The sequence below is a fragment of the Triticum aestivum genome, chromosome 7A, assembly GCF_018294505.1.
Source record: "Triticum aestivum cultivar Chinese Spring chromosome 7A, IWGSC CS RefSeq v2.1, whole genome shotgun sequence".
NCBI classification, from domain to species: domain Eukaryota; kingdom Viridiplantae; phylum Streptophyta; class Magnoliopsida; order Poales; family Poaceae; genus Triticum; species Triticum aestivum.
In genome coordinates, this window is record NC_057812.1 from 256,723,816 (window position 1) to 256,748,323 (window position 24,508).

The 24,508-nt window shown below is 43.9% G+C and overlaps 2 protein-coding genes across 3 annotated transcripts; one reads left to right on the plus strand and one right to left on the minus strand.

Annotated features, from left to right (window-relative positions):
* The first annotated feature begins 4,915 nt into the window (after positions 1-4,915).
* On the plus strand, positions 4,916-10,034 carry LOC123151788 (65-kDa microtubule-associated protein 8). The gene is made up of 11 exons (XM_044571435.1): positions 4,916-5,215; positions 5,299-5,502; positions 5,593-5,838; positions 5,915-6,133; positions 6,518-6,673; positions 6,776-6,935; positions 7,042-7,193; positions 7,265-7,352; positions 7,429-7,502; positions 9,376-9,450; positions 9,571-10,034. The coding sequence occupies exons 1-11, from the start codon at positions 5,132-5,134 to the stop codon at positions 9,883-9,885; spliced, it is 1,773 nt and encodes a 590-aa protein (XP_044427370.1). The 5' UTR covers positions 4,916-5,131; the 3' UTR covers positions 9,886-10,034.
* On the minus strand, positions 9,340-24,348 carry LOC123151785 (uncharacterized). 2 transcript variants are annotated; one of them, XM_044571432.1, is made up of 21 exons: positions 23,862-24,348; positions 23,106-23,354; positions 20,162-20,267; positions 19,921-20,077; positions 19,525-19,817; positions 19,070-19,291; positions 18,815-18,964; positions 17,868-17,938; positions 17,576-17,647; positions 16,752-16,817; positions 16,559-16,670; positions 15,474-15,570; positions 13,398-13,557; positions 13,268-13,316; positions 13,100-13,182; positions 12,128-12,336; positions 10,933-11,019; positions 10,777-10,852; positions 10,632-10,688; positions 10,083-10,193; positions 9,340-9,748 (listed from the first exon to the last, which is right to left on the minus strand). In XM_044571432.1, exons 1-20 carry the CDS (start codon positions 24,246-24,248, stop codon positions 10,119-10,121), a joined length of 2,778 nt encoding a protein of 925 aa, XP_044427367.1. In that variant the 5' UTR covers positions 24,249-24,348; the 3' UTR covers positions 9,340-9,748; positions 10,083-10,118. The 2 variants fall into 2 exon arrangements, with proteins under 2 accessions (XP_044427367.1, XP_044427368.1); XM_044571433.1 differs by having other exon boundaries at positions 17,868-17,942; positions 18,837-18,964; positions 23,862-24,346.
* Positions 24,349-24,508: the final 160 nt, after the last annotated feature.

The window sequence follows — 24,508 nt, forward strand, 5'->3', positions numbered from 1 at the left end:
CATATACCACTTGCATCACCATCTCTTCGCCGAACTAGTGCACCTATACAATTTACCATTGTATTGGGTGTGTTGGGGACACAAGAGACTCTTTGTTATTTGGTTGCAGGGTTGCTTGAGAGAGACCATCTTCATCCTACGCCTCCTACGGATTGATAAACCTTAGGTCATCCACTTGAGGGAAATTTGCTACTGTCCTACAAACCTCTGCACTTGGAGGCGCAACAACTTCTACAAGAAGAAGGTTGTGTAGTAGACATCACTAGCGCCCGTGCCCACTCGCCAGACTTCCAGATTGCTAGCGCCACTCGCCCGCTTGGCAGAACGCCCGATCGTCAGTGCCAGCTTGCCCGTGCACAAACCTCTCAATCGCTAGCGCCAGCTTGCTATTAGTGCCACGCCTCGGACGCCTCATGGGGCGGCGCCTTCGGTGTCGGATGGGGCCCCGGCCACACCACCGTCGGCTGGTTCGGCTACGGTGACACCGACCTCCTCGTGCGGCCCGACCTCTACACGGACCGCTTCGCAGCCCGGGGATTCTAGCTCGCAGGGCTCTTCCTCGATAGACGTGCCTTCACCCGCTCCCATAGCGTCGGGCCCGGCTACCAGCGGGGCGCCTCCACCACTCACGGGTCCCGTTACTCGTGCTCATGTGGGTGTGTTCCAGCCGAGCTGAGCGAGCTCCCACTACCCTACCGACGAGTACGTGTGTGTGGCTTCCACCTCAGCGCCCTCGCTGTTGCCCACCTCCGCTCAGGTATCTCTCTGGAATCCATAGTGGCAGTGCAACCGGACATGGCAGCTTGTTCCCCGTCCACTCAAGCACAAACTTCGCCCCGATGGTACACTCGAGCGATACAAAGCGTGTTGGGTGGTTCGAGGCATAAGCGAGCCGGCGTCGACTTCACGGACACCTTTGCCCCGGTTGTCAAACCGGTCATGATTTGTACCGTCTTGCACCTCGCAGTGTCTCGGGCGTGGCTGGTGCACCAGATGGATGTCTCCAACGCCTTTCTCCATGGTTATCTTGACGAGAAGGTGTATTGCCAGCAGCCCACTGGCTTTTTCGACGACACATACCCACATCATGTGTGCCTGCTCTCTGACTCGTTATACGGGCTCAAGCAGGCACTACACAGTTGGTAACGTGCATCGCGTCGTTTCTTCATCAACTCAGCTTCCTCTCCGCTCGCTCCAACGCGCCTCGCTGTTTGTTTATCAACACAACCATGAGACTGCCTACCTACTCCTCTACATCGACTACATCATCTTGACGGGTTGCACCATTGATCTTGGCGTGCTCTGTGCCCTTGTCTCCACTGTTGCGCTTGGCTGAGCTGCGCACCGGTCGGTGTCATGCCTCTGTTGTCATGCTCATACTTCACCATGCCCTGTGCTCTGTCGTTATGTAGATCATGCTTTTCTTGTGACATGCGTCACGAAATATTTGTGAGGAAGTTGGGTAAGTTTATTCGTTGGTAGATTAGTCATGTTTTAAGTTGATTTGTTTGTTTGTTGGGAGGTGTTTTTTCCTATTGTGTTTATTAAAGAAGTTTATTCATCAATGTGGAACATGGGTGGGAGGGGTGAATGAAGGTCAAGCCTGAGCATGGTGACATGAAGGTCAAGCTCTCCGCCACCGATGGTTCGCCGGCCCCGGATGCCCCCTTCTACCGCTTGATTGTTAGTGTTCTGTAGTACCTAACGCTCACTTGCTCGGAGTTGCAGTCTACAGTCAACAGATGTGCCTTCATATGCATTCAGCTCGTGATGCTCACTGGACCGTGGTGAAACGGATTCTCCGTTACATTCGTGGTACTATGGATCTTGGCCTCTCGCTCCATGCTTCAAGGACATTGTGGCATACTCTGATGCGGACTGAGCTGCCGGCCTCGACACACCGTGTTCCACCTCCGGTTACTGTGTCTACCTTGGACCATCACTTATCTCCTGGTCGTCCAAGCAGCAGCCCACGGTTTCTCGGTCCAGTGTTGAGGCTGAGTATCGCGTTGTGGCTAACCTCGTTGTTGAATGCTCCTGGCTTCGGCAGGTTCTCTCCGAGCTCTCTTGTCCTGTTGACAAGGCCACTGTGGCGTATTGCGACAACGTCTCCGCCGTTCATCATCGCCGCACCAGACATACTAAACTTTTTTTGAAACGGAGGCAAAAGATTTGCCCCATCGATTAAATGAGAGGAGAGTAAAGTTACAGAGTGTTACAAAAGGCCGAGCGAGCGGCATGACAATTACTCACTTAATACAATTCTCCCCAATTTCTTAGCCCCTGCAGATACCCAAAGGTTGGCCTCATCCACGATAAGCTTTAGTAGGATTGGCGGCGGTGCATTCTTGTGGCGAAACACCCTAGAGTTCCTCTCTTTCCAAATTGTCCACGACACAAGCATGGTAAGAGAGGCCATGGCGCATCGATTGGGATTACTCGAGTTGGTTCATCTATCCCACCACTCGAACAGAGACTCCGTAAGGTGCCAGCCACTAGTGTCCATGTGCACAAGACCATACCTATCAATGATCAATCGCCAAAGCCTAGTAGTGAAACGGCATTTGACGAAGTGATGGATGCTTGTCTCCTGCTCTTGTTTGCAGAGGGGCAAAGGCCATAATTAGCCCAATCACGTCTCTCAAGCCGGTCGGCGGTTCAAATCTGATCTTGCAAGGCCAACCAAGCGAAGAATTTGACTTTCGAGGGCGCCCATACATTCCAGACCATGAAGTCCATGGGGGGAGTGTCAAACCAAGGAATTGCGCCTTGTACGCGGACAACGTCGAGTATGAACCGTCCGTAGAGTGCTTCTGTATAATGTCATCCTCGGAGTGTTCGTCGAGATGGAAGTCGTGGATGAGCATCCAAAGGGTAAAGAATTCGCGGACACGGTGGCCGGTGATGACAGTGTCTCGGTTGATCTTGAGCATGGACGGGGTGCCATGGTGAGAACCTCCCTCTACGCCGATGATGCGGCTGTTTTTATGGCACCAATTAAGAGCGACATCGACAACTTGTCTGTGATCTTAAAGGGCTTTGGTGTTGTGACGGGTCTCTGCACCAACTTCCATAAAAACTCAGTGGTGCCCATTGATGGGCCAACCTTGATTTAGTGCACATCCTTCGAAGTATGCCCGCATCAAGAGTGTCCTTCCCAATCAAATATTTGGGTCTTCCGCTCTCTGTGTGGTAGCTGAGGAAAGTTGACTTCCAATACCTTGAGGACAAGGCAGCCGAAAAACAGGTTACCTGGGACGGGAAAAACATCACCACCATTGGGTGCATGGCCCTTGTTCGTTCGGTCGTCCCTCCCAGGCTGTGTACTCCATCACACCCCTCATTGTCCTGCGGGGCTCCCTCAACAACCTCAACAAGATTGAGCGGGCTTTTCCTTGGTCCGGTTCGGACAAAACTACCGGTGCAAAATGCAAAGTCAACTGGGAAATGGTATGTCGGCCTACAAGCTATGGTGGCCTAGGTGTCATCAACACCGACAAGTTTGCTCGTGCTTTGCGGCTGAGATGGCTTTGGTATGAATGGAAGGAGCCGAGCTAACTGTGGGTGGGTCTGGGTAACCCTTGCACGGAGGACCACGACTTCTTTTACGCCTCCACTACTATCATCATGGGCAATGGCGCCAAAACATATTGAACTAGATATCCACTTGGTTCGTGAGCAGGTGGCTCTTGGTCACGTTCGAGTTTTTCACGTGCTTACCTCTCATCAGTTTGCGAATATCATGACAAAGAGGTTACCGACGTCGGTTTTTGAGGAATTTCGGTCCAGACTATGTGTCAGCGCCGACACTTCCACTACGGGCAGGGATGTTTAGCGCCTTATGTACACTAATTTGCGCTATCTCATAGGGTTTAGTCTTGGACGTGATGATCTCCCTATACATCTATAAATTGGCACTGAATGCCCATGAATATACATATGTTGCATCCTATCATCTCTACAACAACTGCACCAACAAAATGCCACAAGCGACCACCGCCTCGTTTTACGCCACTGATCTGCTAATCGGTGGCTTTGTTTAGGCCTCCCATGCCCGCCTATCGTCCTACACTACTCACCTCATTCGAGCGAGCTGACGTCCTCCCCTACCGTCCATCCGATTCTTCGCTCGCCCGAACTTAATTTTAGCGCACCGCACACGAGGACAAAACCAGCAGACGTCTCCCAGATAGATTTTCCGAACAATCTTTAGCCCTGTGAACCGAAGCTGGTAGCCGACAAAGCTAGCCCGTGAGATCGGACGTCGTTATACAGACCTCGCTGACTGCGAGTTCCACAAATGCGAGGTGACACGCCAACGCGAGAAAGAAACAAAGGCACGGCATGACAACATATACCAAAGCTGCCGTTTCAGACTGAAATTCACGTGAAAAAACGTGGACGCTGGAAAATTCAGCAATCCACAAATAGAACCGCAGGCCGTTAAGACGTTAAGGAACAGAGAGAACCAGGCAGGCAGCTGGGCAGAAGAAGATACCACGTGGCCGGAAATAGCAACTGCCATGCCCAGGAAACTACTACACGCTTACCTGCAAATCAAGTTACTCGATTAATGGTGTGAGCAATTGGCCCGTTACTTTCAGGTCTACCAGCCAGTAACCACCGAGTAACCTTTCCTTCTCAAAGCAATCCACATGTCCCAAAAAGCAGCACCCATTTGTGCGCTCGGCTTCTTCAGCTGCAAGCTCGCCGCCGACAGAGAGCCCGTTGAACTCAATCCAATGAGGATGGATGCAGAGCACCATCACTGATTTGGAACACTCATCTTTTCGTTTCAATGCGACCCACGAAAAAAAGGAAAGGTGCGAGTAGACAATACCTGCCCAACTTGAAAATACGGAGGCCAGCGACCAAGAAAAATATATAAAGAAGCAACAAAGCAACTAGCCTTGTACCTAAAGCTTCAGGCTTTGGCTCAGCTCATGGCGACACCTACCACAGGCGTGCTACTTGTCTTGGAAGCAAAACCAGCGTCTAAAGCCACTCGCAGCATCCATCCACTCACTACTTACACATCTCTCAACCCTCCAATGCAAGCTCTAAGCAAGTAGCACGCCCATTTGGGTTGCTCCCGCGTTTTTTTCCTCGAGATTGTCGGAAGTTCTCGGCGATGGGGTCACTCAGGACGGCTGGAACAGCTCGATGCCTGGCTCTGCCGGAGTCCTCATCTACATACTTGCTTCAAGAACTAAAGGTGCACAAATTTCTCCTCCCCAGTTTCTCTTGCACAAGGAGACGATGATGTTCTTATACTTTTTTAACTCCATACGGTGCCAGATGATATGGGACGAGGTTGGACAAGAGGAAAATGAGAGGGAAAGAATACTGGAAGAGCTAGAGCAAGAGTGCCAAGAAGTTTACAGGAGAAAAGTAAATAGTGCTAATATGTTGCGGATTCAACTGCATCAAGCATTGGCTGAATCTGAAGCAGAATTTACCAACCTACTTCTTTCCCTTGGAGAAAGATCATTCCCAGGCCGAGTATAACTCTCAACTGAAAGGCATTTTCATTGGATCACATTCACAAGGGAAACATTAAGAAAAAGACTAACCTGAATTTTCTTTCTGCAGCCTGAGAAAATGAATGGCACTCTAAAGGAGCAGCTGAATTCCATCACACCAGCCCTGCAAGAAATGCAAATGAAAAAAGAAGCCAGACTAAAACAGTTCACAGAGGTTCAGACTGAAGTACAGAGAATCGCCTCCGAAATAGCAGGACGCTCGGAGAATGAAGTTGTCACAGTAAATGAAGATGATTTGTCACTCAAGAAACTTGAGGAGCACCAAAGTGAGCTGCAACGACTTAAAAGAGAAAAGGTACATAGAAACAGAAAACTTGTGCTACAACCGTCCTGTTCATCTCACATGCCAACCATATTTTATTTTCTTTCAGGGCGATCGCCTGTGCAAAGTTGAAGAGTATAAAGTTCTAATTTGCAATTTCGCAAAGATTATGGGGATGGATCCCTCAAACGTTCTTGCTAGTGTTCACCCCAGCTTGCTAATTGGAGCAAATGAACAACAGAAAAAGAACATCAGTGACGACATCCTTAACAAGCTCAATACTATGGTCCAGCAGCTTAAAGAAGAGAAGAACCACAGATTGGAAAAGGTAATATATTATGCTGCTTCAAATGCTTCTATAATGAGGTTGACAGACCTGATGGGATTATTAGAATATTCTAACGTAACAAACAGCACCAGGAACCAGGAAAATGATAGCAAAAGGTACAAAACAGAACTGAAGAAGTGCCAAAACACCTCGGAAGTTAAAGCTAGACTTGCGCCCGGTAGCATTCCAAGTTCAACGCCATCAAGAAAACCGGCTCAAGACATTTATAAGAAACTTGCCTAGTCAGTTTCAGAAATATAGATATTCAACTCTTTAATAATTTTATTGTAGCATCCGAATGTTAGTGATTTTCCTAGTTCCAAACATATCCCACACAACATGGAATTTGCAGAACTACCTACTGATGCAGGTGTTACTTTGCAGCTCCACAGCCTTGGAAAAGCCTTGGCAAACTTATGGAATATACTAGATACTGCGATGGAAGAACGCCAGCCTTACGGGCAAATTAATATATTTTCATTGACTTCAGCCAATGGTATGCTAGGTCCTGGAAGTCTAAGACTAGAGAAAATTCAGCAGGTAAACCCCAGACAAGAACCTCATCCGAGTTATGCTGCATTAATTTTACTAGCTGCACCCTTCAGCAGCTATGTATTTAATATTGCTATATTGGATGAATAGATTGAATCTGAAGTTCAGCGACTAGATCAGTTAAAAGCAAGCAAAATGAAAGAGCTATTCATCAAAAAGAAAGCTGAGATTGAGGAAATTTGCAAGATATCCCACATGGATGTGCCTTACCAGACAGAAATGGACAACATAATGGAACTGATAATGTCAGGTGCGCTCCACCAGTCGTATTCCATTCCCTTCTGTTTAAAGGAATAAGTATACTTTCCATTGCATCAAATAACATCTCCACTATTGTCTAAAAAACATATGTACAGGAGATGTGGACCACGATAATCTACTTAAGACAATGGATGGATATATATACAAAACAAAAGAGGAGGCCACAAGCCGTAAAGAAATAATGGACAAAGTCGAAAAATGGATAACTTCATGTGATGAGGAGCGGTGGCTAGAAGAATATAGCAGGGTGCAGTACCTGCCTGATAACTTCACTCCAAGTAAAAGATTTCTTTCAGCTAATTATATTTCTCTCTACAGGATGAGAGAAGGTACTCAGTAAGCAGAGGAGCCCACAGGCACTTGAAACGCGCGGAACGTGCTAGAATTATAGCAAACAAAATTCCAGGTAAGCACAGAGCTACTAAGTAAAACAATGGAAGGAAAGTCAATAGAGAAGACATACTAACTAGAAGAAGTTGCAGGCTTGGTAGAGCTTCTAATTGAAAAGACAGAGATCTGGGAACATGGGAGAAAAAAGATCTTCTACTACGATGAGGTGAGAGCTTATAACTTCGAATAAAAACAGAATTCAGCCCTCCATACAGCACTCAGAACTTAGTGTTCTAGCAGAAGAAAAAGAATTTTGGAAATGAACAAGTCAATCTACAGAGTCCAAACTGTTCTTACTGGAATTGGCCAGTTGGCCCAGTTCCCTACTGGATGTAGTTTGTCTTTGAATTGCAAGAAACATAATCGTAGAGGGTCCAGTACTCTATAAATTGCTTAAACAAACAGATAAGGTTCGGAACCTGATCTTCTACTCCCTCCTATCCATATTACTAGTCGCTCAAACGGATGTATCTAGCACTGAAATACATCTAGATACATCCATTTGAGCGACAAGTAATATGGATCGGAGGGAATAACAATTATTTTAAAAGGAAATAACCTAATGACGGTTCATCTTATGTATATGCTCTCTGGGTGCTCTCAATATACAAGAGATCACAGCTTGGTATCCCAACTTGATCCTCTTCCCCAGGGATCCCAGATGAGGGAAGCCTAGGAGAGCCGCCGACTCCAACTATCCATACTAGATCTGACCAACTGCCCATCCTAACCTAGGCTTTGGTCTTAGCCACTGCCACTCGCCATCCTGAACTGTGTGGCCTCCTGAAGTGAATCTCCACTTCCTGGGCGGCCATGACACCTCAAGCCCGTAGCATTACCTGTCATTGTTATCAGGTAGTAGCTCCTTCATCCTGTGCTAGATCTGCCTGTTTCTCCACCAGCTTGCTTTGGCTCGGGCTGAGCAGCCAAGACTTGGCCTGCTGCTGGTATGGGAGTTCCCAAATAAAAATTATGAACAAGCATATTGAAGTATTATAATATCTTCTCTTGAAGGACATTTAGTCATGCAGTCTCATTTAAATTACAACTTCATTTTTGGCTTTCATTAAAGAGGACTGACATTAACTCTTTGGTGAGTATAATGAATTTGTCAGTTAACAAAAAACCAAATGACAAGCATGAAATTTAGCATTGAAATGCGAAAGAGCATCTTCACAAAGTGGAAACATAGTAAACAATGAATCCAACAACCGAGCAACATACTTGTAAAATGACAAACTAAAAGGTATAGCTTACGGATAGCTATAGTCAAAATGGCAGTCACATATGACATGCCCCTATAACGCTGCATTTGAAAAAAACAGTAATAGTCAGCGGATCACTGGAAGAAGCCTATTATCATATTACTCCCAGAAAGGTAAATAACAAAATTCCTGCAGGTTAGTTCATGAGGTGATATGTCTGTTAAAATGTACAACATAAATTTGAAATATATAAAATGCACTATGTCGCAGAGCCAAAAAACCTTGTGTTACCTTGCATGACTGATCTTGACTGTTCCATCAAATATTATCGATACATGAGCAACGTGTAACACTGAACTTAAATTTTCTAAATTACAGACTTCAGTAACCATCTTAAATTTGAGCTAGTAAGAACCTGAAAGTGATATTATTAACTCTACTGCAAAAATAATAACCTTGATAAAAGAAATAAGGCATCTGGCTTGAACAGTCTGGTACATATTCAAAACTCATGCACATTCAGGTAGACAGATGGTCGAGTAATTGGTTCAATATTTCTTTAGATGAAGTGCAAAAAAAACATTTGTGCAACTTTTCATTAAACAGAGAAGCAAGTTAAATAGATACAAGAGTTTAAGGCCGCACGCCAAACAAAAATACACTCATCACAGCACACACAACACACACACAAAGCCTAATATCACGGCGGCTCATGCAACATATGATGGTAAGCATGACATCAATGCTCAGCCTCCAATTTTATGTTGTCTGCCACCATATACAAAAAGTAGAAAACCATTTCACGAATATAACTGCTAACATTAATTTTTGCAGCTTCCCCTTTTGGAAATGCTGAAACAGTACATGTTAACACTGAAGGAAAAGGAAGAAGAGAGATGCAGGCAACGGGTGAGTAGCTATTGCTCAATCGGTGTTACAGTGAGTTGCCTAATATGGCTCATAACTGTGTTAATGTTTCACTAGGATTAGAAAACTATCACCAGTCAGGTTGATAAATTCTCTTTACAGGAGAATAAAAAGGTACAGACTCAACTTGTTAAGAGGAATGAAAATTCATTTATATCAAGGCCCAACACAGGCTGCAGTCGTCCATCCAGCAGAGGCTTCAATACCAGCCATCGCTCTACCTCCTTTTCAAGCCACAGAGTTTCTTCTGTAGATCAACAACCTATTTCAGATAACTCAGCTGAAAAAGATATGCATATAAGAAAAGTTAGGGACAGAAGTATGCAGAGTAAGGCGGGGAATAACAGAAGCTGTACAGTCCATGATGAAGATAAAACATCAGGGGTCTCCACAAAACAAGGCCTTTCATCAATTTAATTATCCCTTTCTTTCTGGTCTCATTAGATGTGAAATTAACAATACTACTCAAAGCTATTGCAGAAGTGAATCAGTAGATTCATATGTATTGATACAACATTCATGTATTTATTATTATATCACTGAGTAAAGCTCTGCTCCTTTAACTATCTGTGTGCAAGCTCAAGAATGCAAGAAGCACAAAATAGGTGACTTACAATTAGTGCAATCATCGCACAATTTCTGGCAGCATATTAATCAGTTCCAGGCAGAGGGTACGTAAGACGCCAATTAAGATGTGCACACCCATTTCTATTATGATACAAAACCTGCCAAATCAAGCAAGAGCAGTTATTAAACATAAGAAACGAGGCAAACAGTCACCCTTTTACCAGAAACAACAGGATGAAATACAGGAAGTTGTGTGCCAACTTCTTATTATATTTTTTCTGTGGTTGCAGACACACTAAAACTCCGCCTATGTTGTCTCAACATAGCCGGTCCCAAGCCCGGGTAAAGGAGGAGGGTTGTGATAGGCTTGGCGAGCCAACGTAAAAACTCAGCCACTCTTATGGAGATGAAACCCAAAAGATTTTCGTTGGGGCGTGTTGGTTGCGAGATCTTATGGGTTTCACCTCTAGCCTACCCCAACTTGCTTGGGACTAAAGGCTTTGTTGTTGTTTGTTGCAGACACACTAAACCACCCCCATCCATGCATTATAACGCCCATCGAAGGGAACTGACTAAAATGTCAAACAGAAACTCACAACTTTTTGGTCACTTCCTCCTGTGGAGATGTATTCATCATTGGGGGCCACAGCAACCTGGAATTTGTTTCATGAAAAACTTGAAACATCAGAAAAGTTTGCTGAAGGACCAGCAGTAGAAAATATTGGAGCACATGATGCTTACAGCGTTGGCACATCGATTATGAGTGACGATATGTCTGACACAAGGCTTGCCTAGAGTAACATCCCACATTCCAACGCTGCAGGTCAATCAGTTGAGCACATTTTACAAGAATAACAGAAGTATAATGATCATATTCATTGACTTATTTTTACTCACCTGCCATCACCGCTTGCAGTAACAAGGACAGGTTGATTATGCAACCACTGTGTGGCATTTACCCCCTGATCACCCTCGTCGACATGTCTGTAACAAAGACAACAGTTTTTGTCAAAACACAATGTATGTAGTTCTGGAAAAATGAACTATATACAAGGCACCGAGTGATACCAAATGAGATGTACAATAAATATAGGATGATCTTTATGGCCAACCATAGTCAGCTAATTATCCAAGCCGAAGTATGGTGAGCGGTCTACCGCTGTGACTTGCTACCTCCGTCCTGGTTTATTGGTCCCCTTTGTATTTTGTGCCAAATTTTGACCTTAGATTTCCAACGATATAATTTTTTATGACATGCATTAACATTTTGTTAGTTAAACCTAAGGTCAAAATTTGGCACAAAATACAAAGGAGACCAATAAACCAGGACGGAGGTAGTACCTTACATTTTATCAGCTAATTACGCATTCATCTATATTCAGATTATGCTGCTAGAAAGGCGGTAACATGGTAGACTACTAGTCACAAGAGTGTGTACATACTAATGTACTTTTTTTTCGAGAAAACACAAAGACTTTGCGTTTCATTTCATTGAACAGAAAGAGAGTTTAGCAGTACAGTTCTCCGAGCAGGAGAATAACAGGGAAATGGTGCAAGGAAGGATTACTACCACAATTAGTAATTAAGATTAATTTTCTATTTAGCTATCTCCAAATCTTCATGGCAATGCCAGTGCTCATTTGTATTTTGCGACAATAATTAGCACCTTCTGTGCTATTAAATCAGCCAATACATATGGAGCTGTGGACACAGGCAAGAAATTTCAATGCTGGACTATGTATCTTCAGCTACTGGAGCAGCACAATGTGAAATTTTACTATAGAAAAAAGATGTTCATCCATACAAATACATTCTTGTATTGTGGAGTTGGCATTTTCTTGTGCAAAGTCGCAAATTTTTCATCACTGGACAAAATAAAACAGAAGAGAATGATGTGTCATGTAGGTTGATAGAGTATGCCAGATTACTTTGAAACAGTAAATCACAGATCGGGTCAAAAACTACTGTCAAATTCAGAAAACAAATGAGTCCCAGTTAGCTCACCAACAAAGATCATAAATAACCACAAACATTTCTGAAAACAAAAAATCATTAGCTAAAACAATGCCAAACTTATATTTAATGCAATTACCCTGGTAGTTGGCTCGTATATTCTGCAGTTGGCATCTGCTTGCCATGGCTCAAGCAATGTAAAGGCCGGAAAAAACGCATGTCTTTGCTTCGCAAAACATCTCTGGTGTGACTTAGTGGAACTAGTCTTGTATCCCAAACCAAAGTGTTATTTGATGTGCTAGAGGCAGAAAAATAGGTACCACAGTTGCTAAATGAAACAGATGTAACCTGTTGAGCACCAATACAGCAATTATTAGTTCTTATGGAAGAAACATGTTAATATCATTCAAATAAGCAGAATGGAAGCTTGAAGAAAAAAATCCACCAAGAAGACACAGTAAGCTTAAAGAAAATGTCACTTTCAGCAATACAGATGCATCCGTAATCCTTAGACGAGAACCAATAAGACATGACATAATTTACAAATGATCCGTGCAAACTCCACCCAAAAATTTCAGATTCTACTAACTGTGGCAGATTAATGGACACAATAAGCCCCAAAGAACAAGGAACTGTTTCAATGCGTAGAGCTATATGCTCTCGAAAAGAGCTATGGTATGTGCCGTCAAATGAACAACAAGTTGAGGTAGGCTAGAGTTGAAAGTTGAAAGCCATAAGATATCAAAACCAAGTCAATTGAGCAATTGGGAAGTTTGAAACAAATTCTACACTAATGTTGACTGAAGTTACATATCCCCTCCTTCCAATTCATTGAATAGGCATCCAAGAGGAAATGGGGCTCAAAATTTACAGGGGGGCTGATGACAGCTTGCAGATAAGGCAGAACGTTAGGGCACACCCATTGTTTCGTGTTTGAGTTACAAGGTAAGGGTGATGCACTGATGCCAGCTTTGGTCAAAGTACAAACAGCAAACACTAGTACCCATGAGTAAACCCAGGAAAATATAATTAAAAGGAAGTGTCTAAGAACTACACTAACACAAAACAACCAGTATGTCTGGTAACTGATGGAAAGAATTAAGAATACTACCTCAGAACCAGACCCCACCGACAAATGATTAATTGCAGAACAAGCACGGATGTCAAATAAACCAATAGTCCCATCACCAGAACCTGCTATTGGAGGAAATAACCATAACCCCAGTGTTAGTTTGGCTGCAATAGAGAGATACTATACACAGCAGAGAAGGAACATAACCTGTAATGATAGTGTTGCCAGCAGGATTGATTTTAAGGGAAGTAATATACTGTGAATGAAACGTGTTAGTGTTCTGCTCAGTGTTCACTTCTACAACTTTCAGTAAGAAACTTAAAAAAATGATATATACCGAATCGCTTGCAGAGAAAGATAAGTAAGATTCTGGAGACTCAATATCCCATAGTTGTACCACAGCTGAGCCACCATAATCACAGTCACTTCCACATGCCAGAAGATTCTCACTACAGAACTCCATTGTATCAATCGAAGGATACACCATATCCTGTGACCTGCATCAGCAAAGAATTTGATAATGTTTACATCTATGACAAGATGAATAAGAATTATGGGGACGCACAGGCGTAGGAGGAAACTAGAAACATAAAACCACTAAATATGTGAACTAGGGAACACTAAGCTTTGCACTATCTGACCCAAAAATTAACAGAAGACATGGTTAAGCGAATATGCTTTGCACTTAATATGTGGGTATCATGTGCACAAGCCACAAGCGTGCTTTGAGTGCTACTGACAGAACAAGAGCTGTGCATTTAATGAACAACAACAACTAAGCCTTTAGTTCCAAACAAGTTGGGGTAGGCTAGAGCTGAAACCCATAAGATCTCAAAACCAACTCATGGTTCTGGCACGTGGATAGCTAACTTCCATGCACCCCTGTCCATGGCTAGTTCTTTGGTGATTTTCCAGTCCTTCAGATCTCTCTTTGCGTATTTAATGAACGAATAGTAGACATTTTGCAGAAATTGTGCCATACTACCACAGGTACATGAAATTGCGAGTGGGTGCATCCAGATCAACAAACTTGTTGGACTGACCATAAAAGATGAAGATCCAAAGGTGGGTTTGGAAATGGTTGACATGGATAGGACGTGAGAGTACACATGCTGATGTGTTACTGAGGTGGCAATTCCTTCAGTAACCATCTAGTACTCACATGGATGGCCCATTTTTTATCTCTTTCTCTTGGTTAACAAATTCTTTCACCCGAAATGCACAGTTCTGTAGTTAATTGACCTAAATGTTCAGTTCCATAGTTCTTGACCCAGATAGACCCACAATATAAGTTCATCTATTTGTGGTGAAATTTCCTAATTAGTTAATTAGGACATGTAAACCCTAGAAAATCCATCTTTAGAATGACAAAGCGTCAACTAAATTCTTATTCGTTGGGCTTTACTTATGTTAGCACCTGAACAAAAAACTGTCATAATGCTGATACCTCCTTCATGTATGTTCCTTTAGAAGCTTAGCCTGAGGATATCATTCATGTGCCAGGCACAGAGTTCTGGGTCATAGGTACTAGCTACTACTACCTAACAGATGCATGGGTCAACCGAAACTCATGGAGTGGAAGCTACGACACTTTGGGAGATGAAACGGGAATTAGTTTGCCAAAGATCTAAGCAAATCACTTGTGTGGGCTTCCAATTCCACCTGTCAAAAATCTATTATATCAATGGAGCAGCCACAACTCAGAAGATATACTAAACGTTGGGACTTCACAAAATGCTACTCCCTCCGTTCGGAATTACTTGTCTCGAAAATGGATGTATCTAGAACTAAAATACGTCTAGATACATCCATTTCTTCGACAAGTAATTCCGAACGGAGGGAGCAGCAGGAAGTGAGATGTTTCACTGGGGCATGACACAAAACATTACTGGGAGAAGAAAATTTGCTAGAAGGTGTTCCTCGTCGGATGATTCTTGTCACAAGAGAACAGACAATATGCACAAATAAAATAAAAACGATGTGGAAGAATTGTGGAAGAATCCTAACAGGTAATTCTTAGCGCAGGCCTCCAGAAGCTCCAGTGCATAGCGGACGGCTAAAGCGTGCGGAGAATGTCAAGAGAGGTCAGGGTAGACCAAATTTGGCATGGGAGGAGTCCGTTAAGAGAGACCTGAAGGATTGGAGTATCACCTAAGAACTAGCTATGGACAGGGGTGCGTGGAAGCTTGCTATCCATGTGCCAGAGCCATGAGTTGGTCGCGAGATCTTATGGGTTTCACCTCTAGCCTACCCCAACTTGTTTGGGACTAAAGGCTTTGTTGTTGTTGTTTTTGCTAAATATAGCCCTAACAGGTAATGTTTGGAACTTTTTGGCTGCACAGTACCAGAATGGTGTGCATCTTAATACTTAGGGACTAAGGAGTATTCCAGAAGAAGAAAGGATCCAGTTTACCTCAGGTTTGAATTCAGATCAGAAGCGAGTTCACCTCTCAGAGCATTCCATAGTAGAAGCTTCCCATCACCTTTTGCTCCACTAGTGACAACCAGACCTACAAGTGTACACTATGTTGAAAACTAGAATAACCAAAGTTAAAGGAGAGATGCTCTATAAACAATTTAGAGCAGAACAACAAGTTTGAATAGAGCAAAAACACTACAATGCTTAGGTACCAAAAGGAAAAAACTGTATCCCTGTGATACTCCTTTGTACTGATTTTCCAAAACACATAGGCAAAGAGGATGCGCAACAAAAGGATACAGTGATATCACTATTATAATGGAAGGGATAACCTATAAAAATGGACGGGGCATCATGTGAGGGCAGTTCAAATTGCCAAATGTATGGACTTACTTATCAGCACATATACAGAAAGTGATACTCCCTCTGTCCCAAATTTCTTGTCTTAGATTTGTCTAGATACGGATGTATCTAATACTAAATGTGACTTGATACATCCATATCTAGACAAATCTAAGACAAGAATTTTGGGACGGAGGGGGTACCATTGTAGAAGCCCATCTTCTACAAGAACTTGAAAATACAAGCAGAACAAACCAAATTGAAGGGGTGCTTCTTTTCCTAATTGTTGATAATACTTTGCTTTGGAAAAATAAATTTAATTGTAACTAAACAAAGCTTTATATACAGTTATAGGTCAGACAAAAGAAATACAGGAGTTAACATAGGCTCAATCAATTGTAATGACATGGCCACAATCATCAATACAGTAGGCAGCACATTTTAGTATCATACATAAAACTAACCATCATATGAAATTGCTTGTTAAAACTTAAGTCATTCAGTCATAGTTTCCTAAGGAAAGTAAGTGTAAGAAACAATGTGACATATTAAACATACATAGAAACAATGTGACATATTAAACATACATAAACATATTGCCAGATCTCAGACCTATCCATTAAAGCTCTCAACTCAACTGCAAACAGAGGAAGCGAAAGAAGACATCTACAAGAAAGACGGGTATAGGTACGCTTATATTAAACACACAGAAATAAAGCTCATGAGAGTTGACATACAGGACTGCCACTTATTCACTGCCATAGCATTGATTTTTTGAGTATGCCCCACTGAATTTTGGTCATCGCCACCCAGGGTGTAGAGGCAAGAGCCCGTTATGCAGTCCCATACCTATTGTTTATTTATAAAGAAAAAATAAATTAATATCATTCGGTTCTTAATTTGTTGCATTGATTAGTACTCCAGGGTCACCTTCAGTAAATTAGAACCACAAGATACAACGCTTGCTCCTTTAACTGCAAATGAGGTTGACTGGATCTGGGAACAATAAAATATAACCAAGTGAAACACTAATTGTAACGTAGTATAAGGCAAAAAGAAAGTAAGGCATGCCAAATACGAGCACAAGGATTAAACACGCATCTTACAATGAGTACTGAGAGTTGAGAGTGGTTAATACTAGCATGGTACTCCCTCTGTAAAGAAATATAAGACCTTTTAGATCACTAAAGTAGTGATCTAAAAGGTCTTATATTTCTTTACAGAGGGAGCAACATAGTACTGTACTTCTGAATTTATTTTATGTAGTCATAGCATGGTAACGGAAGAAACAGGGTGCACATTTTCTCCTTGTGTGGAACATGCTTGAAAAAGAAAAACGTGACAAACAATTGATCATGAAGACAAGTAAATATTGCAGGAAACAGAAGGTTAAGCATGTCACACAACCACTTATTTTGTATTTCTTATGGCGGTGGTCTTAACTCTTGAGTTATTTATCCGAGTTAGTAAAGTCTAAAGTATACTGTTCTCCAAGCACAAAAGGACAAAAGAGCTGTTCAAAAATAAGATCCATTCAACAAAAAAGGACAAACAAGGAAGGCGGAATAGATTCACTAGCGCAGAAGATACTCTATTTATATGTGGGTAGATATAACATAAACGAACTTGTATGGCATACCTTAGTATTGTGGCCTCTAAGTTGAATAGCCCTAAGGCAGAATAGATTCACTAGCGCAGAAGATACTCTATTTATATGTGGGTAGATATAACATAAACGAACTTGTATGGCATACCTTAGTATTGTGGCCTCTAAGTTGAATAGCCCTCCCAGAAAGAAGATTGAAAAGCAATAATTCATTTGGTGCCTGGATTGATGGAATAATATGTTTATATGAATCAAAAGAAGGAAATTTAAAAAACTACAAAATACAAATAGGAATCCAAAGAACAACAGGGAGGTATCAAGGCATTTCACAGCAGCTATAATGCCATGCTTGTTGCCAGCCTGCCTGCCTCCCAGGGCACCCCCTCACTACTATAAAATCTTGAGTAGAAAATGCAGTTGTAATCATGAAAGGTACCAACCTCATTAGAGCAAGAAACAAGCTGGGGCAACCCTTCTGGGTGAAATTTTACATCAAGAACTTTGCGTACACCTTGCTGAGCCAACACAAAGTACAGAATTTAAGAACAGAATGTGTATATTGGTAAAATAAAGAGTAAAGTGCATCATAGGTCCTTCAGCTTGTACAGACATGTCGCTTGGGTCTCTGAACTTGATGATTGTTCATTAGGTCTCTAAACTTGTAGAAGTGGGTCAACATAAGCCCAAGCATACTTTGTCAGTAAATAAAGATGAAATGACAACTTAGCTCACAATTTAACCATGTGATCACCATTGGCATTGGGTATCAATTACTATGGTTTGAATTTGACTAAGTTTTCTATCTCGATCCATGATTAAAAAAAACACGCCTAGGCAAGCTGGCGCTTAATTGCACTTATTGTGCGCATAATTGCGCTTTAAGCATGCACTTTGGTCAGAAAAGCGCAAGGCAGTGTCAAAACGCACAATTAACGCTACCACTTTTTTCCTTGATCTCAACAGGGTAACTTACACAAGCTTCTGATTGATCTTAGTTAGTAACCGCATGAGCCAAAGAGTTTGCATGATCATCACTTGTTAATCAGACGTGGTTTGTACCTCTATTGGCACACTTACACAGTGGTTCTTGTTTTTTCAGTTCAACTGTCTGTTTGCTTTCAGGCTTCTTAAACTATGTTTGATACTACATAAGCTTTGAGCACGCAAACTGCCAGACATCAGTTCATCACGTTATCAACTACTCCCTCCATTCCTGAATATAAGTCTTTTTAGAGATTTCAATAGGGAGTACATACGGATGTATATAAACATATTTTATAGTGTAGATTCACTCATTTTGCTCTGAATGTAGTCCGCATTGGATTCTCTAAAAGGATTAATATTTAGGAACGGAGGGAGTATTTGAACTTGTACCAAATTGCATTACCAGGCATTTGAGAGATCCATACCCTGTCATGAGGCTGAGCAGAAGGAGCACTTGATGTATAAGCACATGAAGTTGCATTCCAAGATAGGTAACTTTTTCTTACAGCTTGTACCGCAGGCCCTTCAAACTGAACTGCGGGTGAATTCCATCCTAAATATTGAAATCAAGAAGAATCTATTATGATTTACAAAATGAAAACTAAATATCAGAACACTGCTGAACAACAATATTGTTTAGAGATCAAAACAAACATGCCTTCAAGAAATGGGGTCCATCTTTCACGGTTCCTTCCAGCATAACCTCCATAAGAACAAACTTGAGACCAGTTGCTACCGATTTCACGCCCCTCTAGGCAGAACAATAGATTTTTCTTTATAGATCTCTGTGGAGACGATGGATTAACATGTCCCTTCCATATATTAAAACTTCTCGCACCATCACTATATGAACTAGAATTCTGTTCACGCTCCGACGTTCCTGAAACATGACTTTTTAGTTGATAGTTGATACGGATCAGAACAACAAATTTGCAACTATATGACTGCAGATAATGGAAGGCCTTTGGCATGGTATGTTTACAAATTAAAGAGCAAGCCTACAATCCATAGAATACACAAATGACCAGCCAAAAGGGTGTCTAAGTCCGTAAATTAACTTGTATCGAACAGAACAACAGAGGATCTATCCTACCACCAAGAAAAGGGACAAACCTGTTGTAGCTTCACTGTAACACCACGCTGGTGTAACAATGATTGGGTTTCTCTTTCTCTTTTGGCCAAATTCACTCTCCACTACTCCCCCTGCTTTCGGCTGTTCATTGACATAAATCTTTGGCACATCTGCAGGGTTTGATGCGCTTGCAGTAGTTGCCCCTTCTTGTATACATAATATGTTGGTCTCCGGCTTTTGAATATCCATATACAGTGAATCTGTATCTTTAATGGCGACAGTACGACAGTGCTTTAACATCACACTGGTCAATTGATTCTGCAAATCTGTCAAACTGAAATGCATGCATGGTTATTTTAGCACACATCATTAATAATGTAGCAGAGAAAGTCAACTGATAACCCTAAGTAAGAACAGTACAAGAGTTAGGTGCATACAGTTCATATTTGAAGAGAGCTTCTTTCTTTTTGGACAAAGACATATTTTTGTCCTTTATTGGTGTACTGCCACCTGGAAGTCTGCTTGCACTGACACCTGGAGATCTGTTTGCACTGCCACCTGGAGATATGCTTGCATTGCCGCCTGGAAATCCACCTATGGAAAGGCAGAACGCATATGATCAAGGAGACCAAAAAAATATAATTTCCAGAAAAGATGTAGAATCAATGAAAGCAAAACCTGTCGCCGGAGGTAGAGATTTCGGTAAGGTCGCCACACTTTCTGGTGGGGCAACTGGAACAGCACTTGGCTGGAATGTGGCTCTAGCCGCAGAAAGTTGTAGAGTCTGTTATTTAAGCATCAATTTGGTAAAGCTTAGTATCTTCAAGGGAAAAAAAGGTTAAAGGGGAACAAGAAAAGAACGCAAATCGAGATTATGTAAGGACCATCTAGAATAAGGACAAGATATATATGGATCCAACAGCTGCATGGTAGATTGTTTTTTGTTCAAAAGAGGTCAATTGATGTGATCTTGTGAACTACGGTTGCTTGCTTTTTTTGTTAAAACCAGTCAATGTTGTGAACTGTTGGATCTAAGAGCATCTACAGCCGGACTTTGCAAATCCGGCCCCTCAAACGCCCGCGGACACGCCCGGTCGCATCCGCGGACACTGAACGGTCAAGCCTCAAATTTGCCTTCTCACAACTGGACACCTCAATTATCATATCTCAAATCCATACAAACTCATGCAACTACGTCGATGCATTACACACATCGTCCGGCTACTCCATCACTACTGGCATGCCATCGGACTACCAAAATTTGGCATGTTTGGCTATGGTCGAGATCATCCACGGCTGCCCTTGCCCTTCCCGGCGCCCTTGCCGTCCTTCTCACAGAAGTACCGGTCGAAGACGCAGTAGGGATCGAGCCAGATCTGCTCATCGCCGGAGCTGTCCTCGTCGTCGCTGTCCTCCTTCTCCTCCTTCTGTGGCAGTCCGGCCATGGCATGGACCGCCCGATTTTGCTCTCGGGCGAGGGTGCGCCTGTTCCTCCGCTGCCGTTTCTTCACAAGGCGGGCGCGGATGGCTTCCTCCTCTGCGGCCGCCCGCGCCGCCGCATCAGCCACCGCCATTTCCGCCGTGATACGGGCCTCGGCGGCCCTTATCCTCTCCTTCCCACGGCGGGCCTCCCGTTCCCGGTGGGACTCATAGTCTGCCTAGCCGGTGATGGGGAAGGAGAGATTTTCCGGCTACTGGGACCGCGATGATCCAGCCCTAGAGGACCCGAGCGCCCGTTGAGCCGACGCTATGGAGTCGCGCCGGACAGATCCTTCCATTGGTCGGGCGCTGTCCTCCCGGGAGCGGCGGAGTGCAATGTGGACCGCCATTGCCTCCTCCAACCCGCACGGGGTGACACCCCAGTCAACGGATCCGGACTGGTTGGAGTCAGATCCGCTGCCCGCCATGCCGGAGACGGCCGGAAATCGCCGGAGGTGAGCTCGGGTGGCGGAGGGAGTGGAGGGGAGAGGAGTGTGAAGTGGCTAGGGTTTGGTCCGGCGAGCGGATAGGGACGAATATATGTGGGGTCAGGTGGGCCAGCGTGGGCCGGGTCCAACGTGGCTGGCGCGCCCGGGCACCCCCATATCCGCCCCATATTTGGGCTGGATATGAGGGGCGGTGGTCAGCCCGGGCGTTTGAGGCCTGTTTGATGCGTCCGTCTGGGTCAAAATTTTGTGACCGGGCGGACCACCCTGGCATTTGAGGAGGGTTTGGGTCGCCCGGCTGTAGATGCTCTAAATCCAAACAGAAAGCAGCAGCCTCGCCCTCCATCCTCCTAAACACATTTTATCAGTCATCTCTCTCGCGGCCCTCCTTTTCCAACTCCAGCAGCTACCGCCATCACCTCTATCCCCGCCATGTTGATCACCCGCTGGCTCTCCCTGCTCCCCACAGGTAACCTCCACCCTGAATCTACATCCGAACCTGAACCTTAACCCAACACACTGTCATCTCCAGAGAGGAAGACAAAATCCGCAGTAAGAATCATTTGAGGAGATCCAACAGTGAGCAAATGGAATGTGATTTCATCCATTCTCAAGCAATCGAGAAACAGCCGATCAGAATATTATTTGCAAGGATAGGAAGATGTATTCACAGAATAAACTTACCGAAACAAATAAAAAAAACTATGAGATACTAAAATGAGTATGTTGTATTAAGTACTATTACCTCAAACGATTCCTTGCAAATGCAACTTAACTAGCCAACAGTTCAAACTAGCATAACCACATATAATAACTAATGAAGCAAAGAAGAAGCTGTGTTACTAAAAAACTGTGCCTGAGGTAACAGACCGGAAAAAGAAGTATGTGCTGCTTTAGGAGGCTAGGTTCATTCCCCTGCTGAAATAAAAGAGCTATAACTGTGCCTGAGATAACCGACCCGCAATGTTGTATGGCGCTGAGTGTTGGCCGACTAAAAGGCGACATGTTCAACAGTTAGGTGTAGCGGAGATGCGCATGTTGAGATGGATGTGTGGTCACATAAGGATTGGGTCCAGAATGATGATATACGGCCATAGGGGACAGAGTTGGGCTATCACCGATTGAAGAGAAGCTTGTCCAACATCGTCTGAGATGGTTTGGGCATATTCAGTGCAGGCCTCCAGAAGCTCCAGTGCATAGCGGACGGCTAAACTGTGCTGATAATGTCAAGAGAGGTCAGGGTAGACCAAACTTGACATGGGAGGAGTACGTAAAGAGAGATCTGAAGGAATGGAATATCACCAAAGAACTACCCATGGACAGGGGTGAGTGGAAGCTAGCTATCCATGTGCCAGAACCATGAGTTGGTTGCGAGATCTTATGGGTTTCAGCTCTAGACTACCCCACCTTGTTTGGGACTGAAGGCTTTGCTGTTGTTGTTGTAATAATACAAGGTACAAAAGCTAATACTACTTTACTAGGGCGTTAAATTTAGATTAGACATAGTATATTTGATTCATGAAAAACAGAAACATATCAGAGTACCCCACATCTCCTAAAGAATAAATATAAATACAATTGATGTCAAAATACCAATGTAGTATTGTTTGGAAAGGTTTAACCAAATTCAGCCAGTAGAAAGAAAATAAAAACATTTCACCCACGAACCAATCAAAGTGGTTCAGAAAATTTTGTACCTTTGGCAACTTCCCTCTCTTCTTGAGCAACTTCAAGTGCATCCGCTGGCTGTAGTGTATCAGATGATACTTGGAATGCTTCTCAACCAGCCTATCCATCACCTGTGGGTTCGATGCAAGCCAGTCCGATATCTGCTTTGATGTAACTAGCGAGTCCATCTCAAGAGTTTCCAACCACTGATACACAGGCTTCCAGAGATCAGTTCGCTGGAACCTGTATGGGAATGCACTTTGGTCTGGATCTAAAACCTGATGGGAACGACAAAAAAAAATTGCACAATGAACTTAGCTTCCTTGGTCACTGGAAGGATTAGAGGAATGCAAAAGAAAGCTACATCTAAGCATATTTAAGAGATATTGTGTAGATCAAATTGGGCTAATTAAGCTCATAAACATAGGCACATAGCTGAATACCTGAAGTAAGAATTTAATGTGATCGAATTAGAGTTCCAATAAAAGTAATAACGATCTGATTTCAGAAAACCTAATTTTGAGAAGTTAAGTTTTGCATGGTTTTTGTTTTTGAACTTTTGTAACTTTTGCATGACTGGTGCTACTTGGAACCCCAAACAATGGTCACCTCGATTGATGTAAAAGATACCCCACAGCCATAAACCTATCATGTCACAATTCGTGCAGCCACTCTAAGAGCTCAAGTTGATGAATCCAGTAAACTTAACCACGCAGCAATCAGGTAATAATTCCATCCAGTGCGCGAATCGTCGACCGTGGAAAGGGAAAGGGTAGATGGGTTACCTGGTCGCCGCGGAGCGCGAGGAGGCGCTGGTGGAGCTGGGAGCGGGGGAGGGATGGGAGCTCGGGGCGGTGGGCGTCGATGTAAGCGTCGACCTCGGGCTCGGTGGGAAGGCGGCCGTCGGGGAAGGACTCGAGCCAGGCGCGCGCGGCGATCTCCCATGGATGCGGCGGCCGCGTGGAGGACGAGGAGTGGGGATGCGTGGCCGGGGGAGGGGTCGGATTCGGGGGCGTGGCCGGGGGAGGGGTCGGGGTGGTGCTGGCGCTGGCCGTGGCCGTGGCCGTGGCGGCGGAGGTGGCGGGGGTCTGGTGGTGGAACGGCGGGGGGAAGGGGAGCGGCGCGTCCGGCGGCAGCGCGCGGAGCGGGAGGATGGCCCGCGGTTCCGGCATTCGCGTCGGCTTCGGTAGAGGAGAGCCGGGGACGCGGCGGAGGGGCTCGTGGTTTTGGGAGGGTTTGCTTTGCTCGCTCGCTCACCTCGCCTTCGAATCTAAGGAAGGGCAACCGTAAGATGTGGATTTTTTTTAACTCTTTACCTTGAAGGGTTAAGTTAGGGGTGCTCCGAAAATATTTGGAATCAGATAAACGGAAGGGAAATTTCAAATGGGGCGCTCTCCTATTTGATGCAAGTTTAGGTGATTTGGATCACAAC

Bases quoted from the DNA above. Each gene is read 5' to 3' on its own strand.
- LOC123151788 (XM_044571435.1), top strand. From the start codon at position 5,132: ATGGGGTCACTCAGGACGGCTGGAACAGCTCGATGCCTGGCTCTGCCG. The intron at 7,194-7,264 runs GTGCAGTACCTG...TTCTCTCTACAG, and splicing joins GGCTAGAAGAATATAGCAGG to GATGAGAGAAGGTACTCAGT. The intron at 7,503-9,375 runs GTGAGAGCTTAT...TAATTTTTGCAG, and splicing joins AGATCTTCTACTACGATGAG to CTTCCCCTTTTGGAAATGCT.
- LOC123151785 (XM_044571432.1), bottom strand. From the start codon at position 24,248: ATGCCGGAACCGCGGGCCATCCTCCCGCTCCGCGCGCTGCCGCCGGAC. The intron at 13,558-15,473 runs GTAAACTGGATC...TTGCTGATGCAG, and splicing joins GATCTGAATTCAAACCTGAG to GTCACAGGATATGGTGTATC. The intron at 10,853-10,932 runs GTGAGTAAAAAT...ATTGACCTGCAG, and splicing joins ACTGCAAGCGGTGATGGCAG to CGTTGGAATGTGGGATGTTA.